At 42.3% G+C, this 13,343-nt stretch overlaps 1 protein-coding gene across 8 annotated transcripts in view; it reads right to left on the bottom strand.

The window, feature by feature from the left end:
- Positions 1-13,343, bottom strand: part of LOC137322872 (spermatogenesis-associated protein 13-like) — a 296,919-nt gene that overhangs the window by 47,482 nt on the left and 236,094 nt on the right. For all 8 annotated transcript variants that reach the window (XM_067986041.1, XM_067986039.1, XM_067986045.1 and 5 more), the window contains one exon: positions 437-573. In XM_067986041.1, the coding sequence (XP_067842142.1) occupies positions 437-573 (137 nt within the window). The remainder of the gene's footprint in view (positions 1-436; positions 574-13,343) is intronic.

Raw genomic sequence — 13,343 nt, 5'->3', positions numbered from 1 at the left:
CTCTCCACCTCACTCCCCATCCTTTTTCTCCTCTCCTTCCCATTTCCTGACCACCTTCTCTCCTCAGTGTCCCTGGTAATACTAACGGCATAACACCATTGATCTTAGAAAACTTCTGACTCAACGTGAGCAATGCCATGGGATTTGTGCTAGTACAATTAACAGAAAATTAAAGAGGCACACATTCATGAACTCTCTCTTTATAGATAATATAGAAAAGCATAGGATGAAGTGTGTTCCAAGGAAGTAATCCACCTAAGGGTTGCGGTGACATTCATGACGTCATTCAGAATTTTTGATTACATTCTTGTACAAATGCCGATATATGTGTGGTCCTATATTTAATACCTGACAGTTGAAACCACATTTTATACTTCTATCAATCGAAAATTAACACAATACAAGAATAACATTTATTAAAGATAAAAGTTATTACCTCATTGATAGCAAGCTGTTCTCCACCAGGTTGAAGGTATCTGGGATTTGCATGACATATTTCCTCATATGCAAAATCTTCCTCACTGCCATTGTCATCAACTAGTGCAGAACACTCTGTACTTCCATCTGCAGAAACTAACAGGGTAAAATGTTATATACACACATACAGAAAGTTTGTACAGCATTTTAATTTTGTATAATTGAATAGCACCAAAGAAGAAACGTGAGCACATAAACTAGACTGATGCTCAGTGTAGTACTGAAGGAGTGCTGCACTGTCGAAGGTACCATCTTTAAGATGAGACATTAAATCAACGCCCAGTCTGTCCTCTCAGGTGGACATAAAAGATCCATGGCGCCTTTGAAGAGAAGCAGGAGAGCTATCCCCGTGTCCTCGACAACATTTATCCCTCAATCATCCTCAGAAAAACAGATTATCTGGTCATTCATCTTATTACTGTTGGTGGGCCTTACTATGTGCAAATTGGCTGCGCGTTTCCCTACATTACAACAGTGACTGCACTTCAAAAGTATTTCATTGGCTGTGAGATGCTTTGTTATGTCCTGAGGTCGCGAAAGGCACTATATAAATGCAAATTCTTTCTTTACTAATGTAGCCAAATATGGTGGAGTGTAACTACATGGTCAGATTTTGAGAGACTCTGAGTACTTATGTGAAGATTAAGATAATTTAACAATGTATCTCACTTGTACCATCACATTATGTAAGCATAAGTTGCATAACAAGTTGCTTTGTCAGTTTGGAATTCACTAAAGGAAGTTTACTTCCTCATCCTCCCATGCCTCCTTGCTATATATTATTACACTCCCTAACATTATTGATAGCAAAAAACTCTAACTCTGGAGACTTTTGAATGATTTTCAAGTTTGATTTACTCGGAACATGTTCACACATCCATACTTGTAACGTTATTAAACGTAGAACTATAATTTGGACAATGGCCCGTACAAATACTTTTTTCTATTGTAAAAGTAACAATGCAGAAAACATCACTGTGCCGATTGCTGTGACATTGTTTGAAAAGCAAAGCAAAGCAATTAGCAGAGTGGCATGTCACACCTAACCAACCGGAAGCAAACTTGTATTTTATATGTCTCCAAGGTCAGTAATAGAATGTACACTCTCAATGGACAGAACATGCAGCCATCTAGTGAAGAAAATGAAAAAATTGCATTACCTAGTAACAAGTGTGCATGGATATATGGCTTTCATTGATTGGGCCAACGTCCTTCGCCCACCCCGCAACCCATCCCCTCCCCGCCACCAAAAAAAAGTTTCCTCCGTTTCTCCCCTTCTCACGCTGCTGCATTGCTCATGCAGCAGCATGATTTCATACATGCCAATCCCCTCTAGTACCTCGCCCATGCGCTATTCTTCATATATTAGCCTAAATCCTGAATCTTTGTCAGCTAATTGACCGATGGGACATCACGGCTAAGTCTCAATTCTGCCCTTACCCAAATGCCACACAAGCATGCTTTCAGCATAGGTTAGTGAATAGCAATCAGGAGCAGGAACCTGGCTAATTTCTTCTCTGGGTACTGAGGCCAGTTATGCTGCCTCTACTGTTGTCCTGGATGAGATACTATAGTGTTTATGGTACTGGGCTAGTAACTTAAGAGATTGTAAATTCATATGACAAATTCTGAAATTTGTGGGCTGGCACCTGAAAAAATATCATGAAAGCTGCTGGATTGTCATAAAAACCCAATTGGTTCACAATTACAAACCTGCCACCTCTAGCTGATCTTACCTACGTATGACTATAGTTCCATACTATCTGATTGACTCTTTGCGGCGGGGGGGGGGGGGGGGGGGGGGGAGAAGAAGAGGGGCAGAGAGGGTGGGGGGGGGGGGGAGAAGAGAGGGGAAGGTCGGGAGGGGGGAAGAAGAGAGGGGAAGGTCGGGGGGGGGGAAGAAGAGAGGGGAAGGTCGGGGGGGAAGAAGAAGAGAGGGGAAGAGAGGGGGGGAAGAGAGGGGGGAAGATCGGGGGGAAGATCGGGGGGGGGAAGAGAGAGGGGAAGGTCGGGGGGGGGAAGAGAGAGGGGAAGGTCGGGGGGGAAGAGAGAGGGGAAGGTCGGGGGGGAAGAGAGAGAGGAAGGTCGGGGGGGGAAGAGAGAGAGGAAGGTCGGGGGGGAAGAGAGAGGGGAAGGTCGGGGGGGAGAGAGAGGGGAAGAGAGGGGGGGAAAGAGAGGGGAAGATCGGGGGGGAGGGGGGGTGAAGAGGGGGACATCGGTAGAGTGAAGAGGGGGAGATCGGAGAGGGAGACACCAGGCATGAATCAGAAGAGGTGGGCAAGTCACCCAGGTAAGTTAAAAATCGTTACAATCACTTAATCTGTCACAGGTAAAGTGACTTAAGTACTTCAATGAGGTACATTTGGCTCTTTAATTGTCATCCCGCCGGCTTTAATTGCCGGCGGGACTTCCGGTTTCGGGTCGCCCGCGTGCACACGGGTGGGGTCCTTGGAAAACTCGGAAGTCGGCGGGTTGGAGCCGGCTTCTGAACCCGAATGGGATTTCCGCGATTTTCGGAGCCCCCCGCCCCCAGCGCACCCGCAACTGCCCCCTAAAATTGAGCCCTCAATGTTCTCTTATGTAGCCTAGCAAGTCACTCAGTGGTAAAATCAATTAATACTCAAGAAGACAGCCCAGCACCACCTTCTCAAGGCAACTACGGATCGTACCCAACATCTTAAGATGAAATTAATAAAAGGAAAAAGTCAGTTAGCAGCGTAGATCTAGGATCAAGGATACGATCATTCTGGTTTGTATGGCTCACTAACACAAGTGGTGCATTTATCCACTAAGCAATTGGGTAGCTCAGTTGATAAGCTTTCACCATTTAAGAAAAGAAAGAAATGATCTGCATTTGTTCAACATCTTATCATGTCTCTTGGAAACATCTCAATGTACTCCACATACAATGGGACCGATTTTAGCACCCGCTACCGGGTGCGTTCTCGGTGGGGGGGCCCCAAAAATCCCGAAATCCCGGAGCGGGACCGGATCGCGCCTCGATCCCGCCCACTTCCGGGTTCCGCGCTGACGTGCGGGGGTGCGTGCGCAGCCCCCGCTGGTGGGAATCCCGCAGGCAATTAAAGCCAGCGGGATGCCACTTGAGTGTATTTACTTAGCTTGTTCAGGTCATTAACTGACCTGATTAAGGGACTGTGTGAGATTTTGGATAAACATGGGACTGTTTCACACACTGGAGGAAACAGTCCCAGTTGAAATGGACGTGTTGCAGCCGTCAGCCTGTGGCAGCTGCAAAGGTCCATTTGACAGGTTGGGGGGGGGGGGGGAAGACCCTCTGCCATTGCAGGAGGCCGCTCTGTCACTTGGGACAAAGTTTGGCCTCCACCACCCTCCTCTTGATGGTCGAAGTCACCAACCTGCACACTTACCCCGGGGTCCAGAGACATGTACCTACCTTGCGGACCCCCTCAGATGTACATCTTGCGGATGGGGGCCGCCGTAGCTGCAGTCATGACCTCCTCGGAGGGCGAACAGCATCACCAGCCTCGCCGTCCACGCCGTCCACCTCTGACACGTGGAGCTCCACAACAGAGTGCTGTGACACATCCACCTGTACAGCAGGAGGGAGGGCTACCACAGAGAGAGATGCGTCGCAGAGGGCACTACCCTCGCCACAGGGTCCACAGACCGAGGCTCAGCCTCCTGGACCTCTCTGAGCAGCAGTGCACACGGAGGCTCAGAGTCACTCGACATGTAGCTGTGGACAACTGCAGCCTCTTTCATGCCGAGCTGCTCCTGGCTGGCCCGTGCACCATCTTCCTACCTGTCGCTGTCAAAGTCACCACTGCCCTCCCGAACTTCTGCTCCACAGCCTTCCAGGCTGCAACCGGGGACATCCCCGATGTCTCTCAGTCGCCTGCGCAGAAGAGCCCTGCAAATACACCTACACCCACTCTGCAGTGACACACTGGGTGGCATCAGTGGTGGGTCCTCATAGGGATACCCAGGAGCGGGCATTATTCCACAAACCGGACAGGATTCGCGAAGACATGGCAATAGTGGTGCCAATATAATGTGTGATGTGAGTTGTTCTTTAATTCGATAGAAGTAAGAACCATGACAAACGCTCAAACACCCTTGTGCATCCCCTTCATGCTCACGCTGCCTACTGCACATATGTGATGCATGCCCTGTGGCTGCAGCACAGGTGGTGGCAGGTTGAGTGAGGCTGGCCGTGAGAGAGATGCACGAGAGGGTGAGTATGGGATAGAGCCATGAGATTGTATGAGGATTGGGTTGCGTGGTAGTGGCGGGGTGAGTACTCGCAAGGTGAGTAGGTGCAGGTAAGATGAGGATGAGGTTTGAGTGGGTATGAGGGGTGATGTGACAGAGTAGTGTTGGCAGTGCCGAAGGAGATGTGGGGTGGGGGCAGTGATGTGGCTGACGGAGTGTAGGGGAAAGACTACGTGTACTCACTTTGGCTGACCTACTGAGGTCATTGGAGCGCCTCCTGCACTGTATGCAGGTGGGCGATATGTTGGTGGCGCTGGTGACCTCCTCTGCCACCTCGAGCCAGGCCTTCTTGGTGGCAGAGGCAGGCCGCTTCCTCCCGCCCGCCGGGGGGGGGGGGAAGATCTCTGTCCTCCCCCTCCTCCTCACCCCATCTAATGATACCTGGGGTGAGGCATCATTAAACTGGGAGCAGCCTTCCCCCTGGGCTGCTCCATGCTGTAATTTTTGCTGTTTGTGGCAGCATGTGTCAGTGGAGGACTGCCCCTTTAAATAGAGCGCCTCCAAATGACAGATCTTACTGCGCATGCACAGCCCGCCCGACGCGCAGATCAGCAGCGGGGAACCCGGAGGAGCAGGTAAGTGAATCCAATTAGTGTGTTGCCTGCTACGATCGCACGGGAAACCCACTAATTTCACCTGGCGCGTTTTGCTGACCCACCCGCCGAAAACCCGCACCCCTGGTAAAATCGGGCCCAATGACTCTGTTTGAAGTACAGTCACTGTTAATAAGTAGGCAAATATGACAGGCATTTTGTACAACAGCCCACAATAGTAAACAGATGAATGACCAATTAATGTTATTTTGAGTGGTGTTGGCTAAAGGAGCAAAGCTGGCTGGGACGCTAGGAGAACTTCTTGCTCTCCAAGTAATGCGAAGATCACATCCACCTGAACTATTGTCATCTGAAGGAGAGCATTATCTACAGTGCAGCATTCCTTCAGTACTACACTGGATTGTAGCCTAGCTCAGTCGTGTTCAAACTTCTCCCACAAAAATTATACACTCCTGAGACCTCGTCTCTTAACTTCTGAAAGATAGCAACTGCTACTACGGCAGAAAACTTCTTTTTGGTATACAGCAACAAAAATTATGTCCAATAAGTCAATAAACCCAGAAATTAGATGACTCGACAGAAACGTGAAGACTGATAGACGAAGTCCGATGACCTTAGGGATGTTCTGGCTTCATTTCCTGGTCACTCTAGTTCTAGAAATCTCAAGTTGAAAAGCTACAGCCTACATTATGCGCTCAAGTCCTGGAAAGGGGCTTGAATCGACAACCCATGTGATTCGGAAGCAAGAATGCTACTGAGTCGAGCTGATACTTAAAAAATCGTAAAAGCCAAGCATAAAAACATGCGATAAGTACCACCAGTGTCCGCCTCTGAGGTGTTAATGTCAGGCTGTGGAATAGGCTTCCCTTTGATTTAAAAATTAAAAATAAACTTTTTCAAAGGATAAAATCAGTTTTTATTTGAGGATTGAGTTTTTTTACAGTTCAAAACTATTTGAATAGGTTCTCCTAAACATTCTTATCCAGGACACATTATTTTAGCTCAACTTATAGAATCATAGAATCATAGAAGTTACAACATGGAAACAGGCCCTTCGGCCCAACATGTCCATGTCGCCCAGTTTATACCACTAAGCTAGTCCCAATTGCCTGCACTTGGCCCAATATTTGTTTAAACAGTTTGTTAAAAATCTGTTTCATGCAAATGTAGATGTTGCATCAAATGTCCAATGGCCAGGCAAAATAATCCAAAATTAATCTAGTCTGGGCTCCTAAATCAATTTAATTGATAGGAGCCAAAAAAAATGTGCCTACAAATGGATCTGCACACTGTTGATAAATAGAATCACACATGATGCAGTGCAGTCACATAGATTCAAAGCTCATAAGCACAGAATTTTTAAAAAATAAGTAGTCGTTCACTTTCTTGTTCCAAAAGCATTATTAAAACTAGAAAAGATGAATACATTTGGGATAACTTATATCTACTACATGAATCTAAATTGAAACGATTCATGTATGGACACAGCAAAATTGTAAAAAATTGGGTTGTGAGGAAATGTCTTCAAGGTTTAAAATCACTATTACAACATTATCTTCCAATTCTGTAACAAGAAAATGTAAAATCCATCCAACAATTCAACAAGTGCGGGTTGTCAGAGAAGAGATAAATGTGGGTTATGGCCTACTATCAAGCACCAGGGAATACAAACGTCAAGCCAGATAAACATGATGGAAACTGGTACTGTTGCTAAGATACCAGAGGTACGTGTTTGTTTGTTAGACTAGTTCAAATAACTAGACTAGGGAAAACTGCTATTAAATAAGAATCTTTATAGTAAAATACTGTAGTAAACAACTCTCATCTGAAATCTTAACTGAATTTTACAGATTTTAAGTGCTGTTACTTTAATTTTCATGGCCCTCAAATTACGTTTAAAGCATCCGCCTGAAATTTTGCACTCCATTATTTTATTGGAGACGTTAGCCTGTTTAAAATAAATGAATTAATGCCTCCATGAAAATAGTGGAGAAAGAATTTCAGACAAACGCATTAAACATTTATATGTTAGTAACCCACAGCATAATTTCAGGGCCTATGTTTACATAATTCATAGATTTTTCAGTCTATCCATTTTTGTCAATATTGAGAATATTTTGGATGTTCACTTTCAGAATTTACTGATGAAAAACAATTTACTGCACTCTTTTCTTCCTACATAAATAAGTATACTCTTTAGTGCACACCCTTAACATGGCTCTTTAAAGGAGCACTACCTGCACAAGCAGTTTTTAAAAAATTGTTAACCAAATACTGCAATGCCACATTGCTAAGTACATTACAAAAGCATAATCACCTCACTTGCATATTACATCATCATGACAAAAGCTGTTCTCGCTTCCTGGGTATAAGGACATTGCCTCTTTAAAATTAAAACTCTGCTTCTAGAAAGAAAAAGCATTTGATTTATCCATTTACTCATGCCATCCTCTTCTTTCTGTCCCTCTCACAAACAATCTGTTCCAAGATATAGGTCACTATCTTCCCAAACTATAGAATTCAGATTTATTAGAATGGCAAATGTTCTCAAATAAAATATCTCAATGATTCGTTTCGCTCATTCACTTTGTGCACTGCATGTATGTTTCCCAAAAAATGACAACTATCAAGTGCTGCATGCTGAAAGCAATAGGCGGAAGAAATTTTGAACTGTGGTAACCAGCAGAACCACATCGAAAGGTTTTCAGTGTTATTAAGAAAATGACCTATGAAACCTTTATTTTTTGTATCAAATTGTGTTATGGATCTAGCTATTTCTCTCTTTTGAGTAACAAAACAGTAATCAAAATACCATTGGGTAGCAATTATTAACATTAATTGGTCATCAAAACAAGTGCAGCCTTGCCGTTCATGCTTAGTCATTGGCACTTTCAGTTTCCGAGAGAAAGATGTCCAGCATATTTTTCATACATTTATATCCTCAGACTTTTGATTCCCTGATTTTTCACTTTCGAATGAAGAAATTCAAAGCACAATTTCTTATAACAACTCCACACTTTCTTCTGTGCTTCATCTTTATTGCGAGCTAAATAAATACTTCCCTCGTGTGACCTTTAGCTTTAATTTTCACAGCTTCATGGAAATCAACAGTACATTTGTGCCATACATACCAAGCTGGAGACTCTCTAGACTCCAAAACCTCGTCAATTCTCCCCTTGCTACCATTCTGGCACATGAATTCTATGAGTTTAGCTGGCAAAGCAGCTGATTTAGCTTAAAGACATTGTTGCTGTTTCCTTGCACAGCAAATCCTATGTATTTGAGCCTCTGCAATGGTTCATTCATTGGCTCGATCGCCTGCCGGCTTAATCAGGCCAGACACTGATCCAACGCCAACAGCCCACTGCTACATCAATACTTACTGGGTTTTTTTCTGTGATGTCATGGGGTAACTCTAGGGAGGTTACTGAATGACAAAAAGCTAAGATATACGCAATGCCAAACACATCTGTTAAAGTTATGCCATTCTAATAGCATATCTCAGGAAATGTGTAACAACATTTTTGAAAGTTTACAGGTCAATCTCTGAAGAGTTACTAAACTTTTGAACTGGATAAAATGTTTTATTATTAAGAAAAGAAAAAGATAAAATTTCAAAACCTAAGTGCGCAGTGTTACAGAATGGAGCCCCGTCTCAAAATCAAATTATTAATTAGTTAAACCAGCAAGTCCCATTTCCAAAAGCCAATTTCTTTTATGACAAGCTCGGAAACCCCTCTTCTTCTCTAAGCATCTACTGCAACGCACCATAATAACCCCCTGCAAAGATCTGACTGCTACTAGCTGCACTGGAGCTGAATATAAATTACAAGCTAAATACTGCACTGCATTATTAATGATGTTGCATCATGTGATTCTAAAAAAAAGCTGCATGATGTGTAAGTTCACATTTCTCTTAACATGAGTCAGTTCCAAAATTGCACTCAGCTGACATTAAGACTTAATAACAAATTAGTTCAAACAGAAAAAATTGGAGCTAGATTTTTTCAAATTACACATTGAACATACAGTACTTTACAATGCAAGTCATATCAAACTATTTAAATTATACAAAACTTTAAAAGAACCGATGTCTTAATTTCACTCTTTTAAAAAAACCGTATCTTCCTTTATCTAATTAAATGATTAAAATCTTTTAAAAGTAGACATAACCACCTCAATTAAGCAGAATTGTTAAAATCAATTTCTGCATTCCAAATATGTTTGTTAGCAGAAGGTTTCTAGTACACAAATAAATAATATCCCAAAGTGTCCATGATATTAGAGACAGCAATGTTATAATAAACATAAGAAATAGGACCATCCGGCCCCTCGAGCCTGCTCCGACATTCAAAAAAAATCATGGCTGATCTTCTACCTCAACGCCATTTTCCTGCACTATCCCCAATCCCTTGATGCCTTTAATATCTAGAAATCCAACAATCTCTGTTTTGAATGTACTCAATGACTGAGCCTCCACAGCCCTCTGGGGTAGAGAATGCCAAAGATTCAACTACTTCTGAGTGAAGAAATTTCTCCTCATCTCAGTCCTAAATGGCCTACCCCTTATTCTGAGACTGTGACCCCTGGTTCTACACTCCCCAGCCAGGGGAAACATCCTCCCTGCATCTACCCTGTCGAGCCCTGTAAGAATTTTGTATGTTTCAATGAGATCACCTCTCATTCTTCTAAACTCTAGAGAATACAGGCCTAGTCTACTCAATCTCTCCTTATATGACAATCCCACCAACCCAGGAATCAATCTGGTGAACCTTCATTGCACTACCTCTGTGACAAGTATATCCTTTCTTAGGTAAGGAGACCAAAACTGTACACAATGCTAGAGGTGCGGTCTCACCAAGGCCTGTACTCAAATCCTCTTGTAATAAAGGCCAACATACCATTTGCCTTCCCAATTGCTTGCTGCACCTGCATGTTAGCTTTCAGTGACACATGTACAAAGACACCCAGGTCCCTTTGAACATCAATATTTCCCAATCTCTCACCATTTAAAAAATACTCTGCATTTCTGTTTTTACTACCAAAGTGGATAACGTCACATTTTTCCACATTATATTCCATCTGCCATGTTCTTGCCCATTCACTTAGCCTGTCTATATCCCCTTTAAGCCTCTTTGCATCCTCCTCACAACTCACATTCCCACCTAGTTTTGTGTCATCAGCAAACTTGGAAATATTACATTTGGTCCCCTTATCCAAATCATTGATATAGATTGTGAATAGCTGGGGCCCAAGCCACGATCCCTACCGCACCCCACTAGTCGCAGTCTGCCAACCTGAAAAAGACCCGTTTATTCCTACTCTCTGTTTTCTGTCTGTTAACCAGTTCTCAATCCATGCCAGTATATTACCTCCAATTCCACGAGCTCTAACTTTGTTCACCAACCTCCTGTGTGGGACCTTATTGAAAGCCTTCTGAAAAGCCAAACACACCACATCCACTGGTTCCACCTTATCTATTCTACTAGTTACATCCTCAAAGAACTCCGATAGGTTTGTCAAATATTTCCCTTTCATAAATCCATGTTGACTCTGCCAAATCCTATTATTATTTTATAAGTGCCCTGTTATCACACCCTTTATAATAGATTCGAGCATTTTCCCTACTACTGATGTTAGGCTAACAGATCTGTAGTTCCCTGTTTTCTCTCTCCCTCCTTTCTTAAATAGTGGGGTTACATTTGCTACCCCCCAATCTGCAGGAACCGTTCCAGAATCTATAGAATTTTGGAAGATGACAACCAATGCATCCACTATCTCCATAGCCACCTCTTTCAAAACCCTGGGATGTAGATCATCAGGTCCTTGGGATTTATCGACTTTCAGTCCCATTAATTTCTCTAGTACTATTTTTTTTACTAATACTAATTTCTTTCAGTTCCTCATTCTCGCCTTGGTTCTCTAGTATTTCTCGGAGGTTTTTTGTGTCTTCTTCCGTGAAGATAGACACAAAGTATTTGTTTAATTTCGCAGACATTTCCTTATTCTCCATTATAAATTCTCCCATCTCTGCCTGTAAAGGACCCACATTTGCCTTCGCCAGTCTTTTCCTTTTTACATACCTATAAAAGCTTTTACAGTCTGTTTTTACGTTTCTCGCTGGTTTACTCTCATATTCTATTTTCCCTTTCTTTATCAATTTCTTGATCCTCCTTTCCTCCTTTACTGAATTCTAAAATGCTCCCAATCCTCAGGCTTACTGCTTTTTCTGGCAACTTAATATGCCTTTTCCTTTGATTTAATACTATCTTTAATTTCTCTTGTCAGCCACGGTTGGACCACTTTTCCTGTTGGGTTTTGGTGCCTTAAAGGAATATATATTTGTTGCAAATTATGTATTAATGCTTTAAATGCTAGCCATTGCCTGTCTACCATCATACCTTTTAATGTAGTTCCCCAATCAACCACAGCCTACTTGCACCTCTTACCTTCGTAGTTTCCTTTGTTTAGATTTAAGACCTTAGTTTCAGATTGAACTATATCACTTTCAAACTTAATGATGAATTCTATCATATCACAAACAGGAAACTGCTCCACTTCACATACATGACTGTCCAAATATACTCATCCTAGAAACAGATGATGGCCTTGGAAGATTTCATTCCAGCATATTTACACAAAACTCCATAAACCTACAGTTGGTAAAATAAGTTTTAATGGAGCAACTCATAGCTTGGATCAATTCTGAAAAATTGACAAGTTCCCGAATCAGCCTGCCCTGTAAAACTGGCTTCATTGTTGCTGAGAAAAAGTTTTTTAAAAAAATTAATCTAATACAGCACAAGAATTTCTCAAATGTTGTTCAAAGTTACTTTAATGTGAAATACAGTATATTCTCCAAAGTTAACATGAATAAGTTGAATCAATATAGTGTCCATACATACCTGACCAGCGGGGCAGAGGAGAAACTTTCACAACCAAATAATTTAAAATGCACCTTGGCTTGCCAGTCAAAATAGCCCCTCCAAATCACAAAATCACCTCATGGTACAAGTGGTTGAATTGCTATTAGCTAACATATGCTGCCTTTCATACCCTTCTTGCCATTTTTTCCATTTAATTGTTTCAGGTCAACTTCTGATACTAATGGATTGCTTGAAAGGAATAGTTAAGTTTTTTTAGATTGATATCCAAGTGGTTTCATGTCTGTAATGCTCCACACATGTTATTTTCCCAATCACAGTTGGGCTGTTAGGAGGACATACTTGGTACTTATCTGTAGGAGGAGGAAAATCACTAATGGATAGCATCAAACTCCATTTTCAATCCTCTAACACAAAGGCCTGTTGACATGGCTGTCTACCACTCCCCTCCCCCCCATACCAATGCCATTGCATAAACAGATCTAAGAGATGCAGAAACCACATAAAAATACATTTGAAAAGAATTCCTCCTTTTAAGATTAAAGTTGGTCTCCTTTGTCATTAATCCACACATATTTTGCTTACTAATTTAAAGTTTCTATGCTATTAACTGCTGCTTGTTTTTCCTTCTTTGAATTTCCCTCCGATTTTTCCTCCCATTACCATTGATCTGCTGAAGACAGTAGTGCATACCAAGTAGGGTTTCATGGGCTCGCGGACATCCTCAATCATTCTTCATGTGTGATGCTGGATAGTGAATGTTTATAGCCTGTTCAATTGGCCTATAGGCCAGTTAGCTTAACATCAGTGGTAGGAAAGATAATGGAATCTTTACTCAAAGATGTAACAGAAAAACATCTAGAAATGAAAATATAATAAAGAGTAGTCAGCATGGATTTCAGAAGGGAAAGTCATGCTTGACCAGCCTTATTGAATTCCTTGAAGTAGTAGCAGAAAGAGTAGGCAAGGGTAATGCATTAGATGTAATATATTTGGATTTTCAAAAGGCCTTCGATAAGATACCGCATTGTAGACTCATGACTAAGGTCAGAGCATGTGGAGTCAGGGGACAGGTAGCTGAATGGATAGCAAGCTAGCTACAAAACAGAAAACTGAGAATAGGAGTTAAGGATAGATACTCAGACTGGCAAAAGGTGAGAAGTGGCATTCCAAA

The sequence above is a fragment of the Heptranchias perlo genome, chromosome 6 (assembly GCF_035084215.1).
Source record: "Heptranchias perlo isolate sHepPer1 chromosome 6, sHepPer1.hap1, whole genome shotgun sequence".
Taxonomy (NCBI): Eukaryota; Metazoa; Chordata; class Chondrichthyes; order Hexanchiformes; family Hexanchidae; genus Heptranchias; species Heptranchias perlo.
The sequence above is the reverse complement of the archived record's forward strand: the minus strand, read 5'-3'. Positions and strand labels throughout refer to the sequence as shown.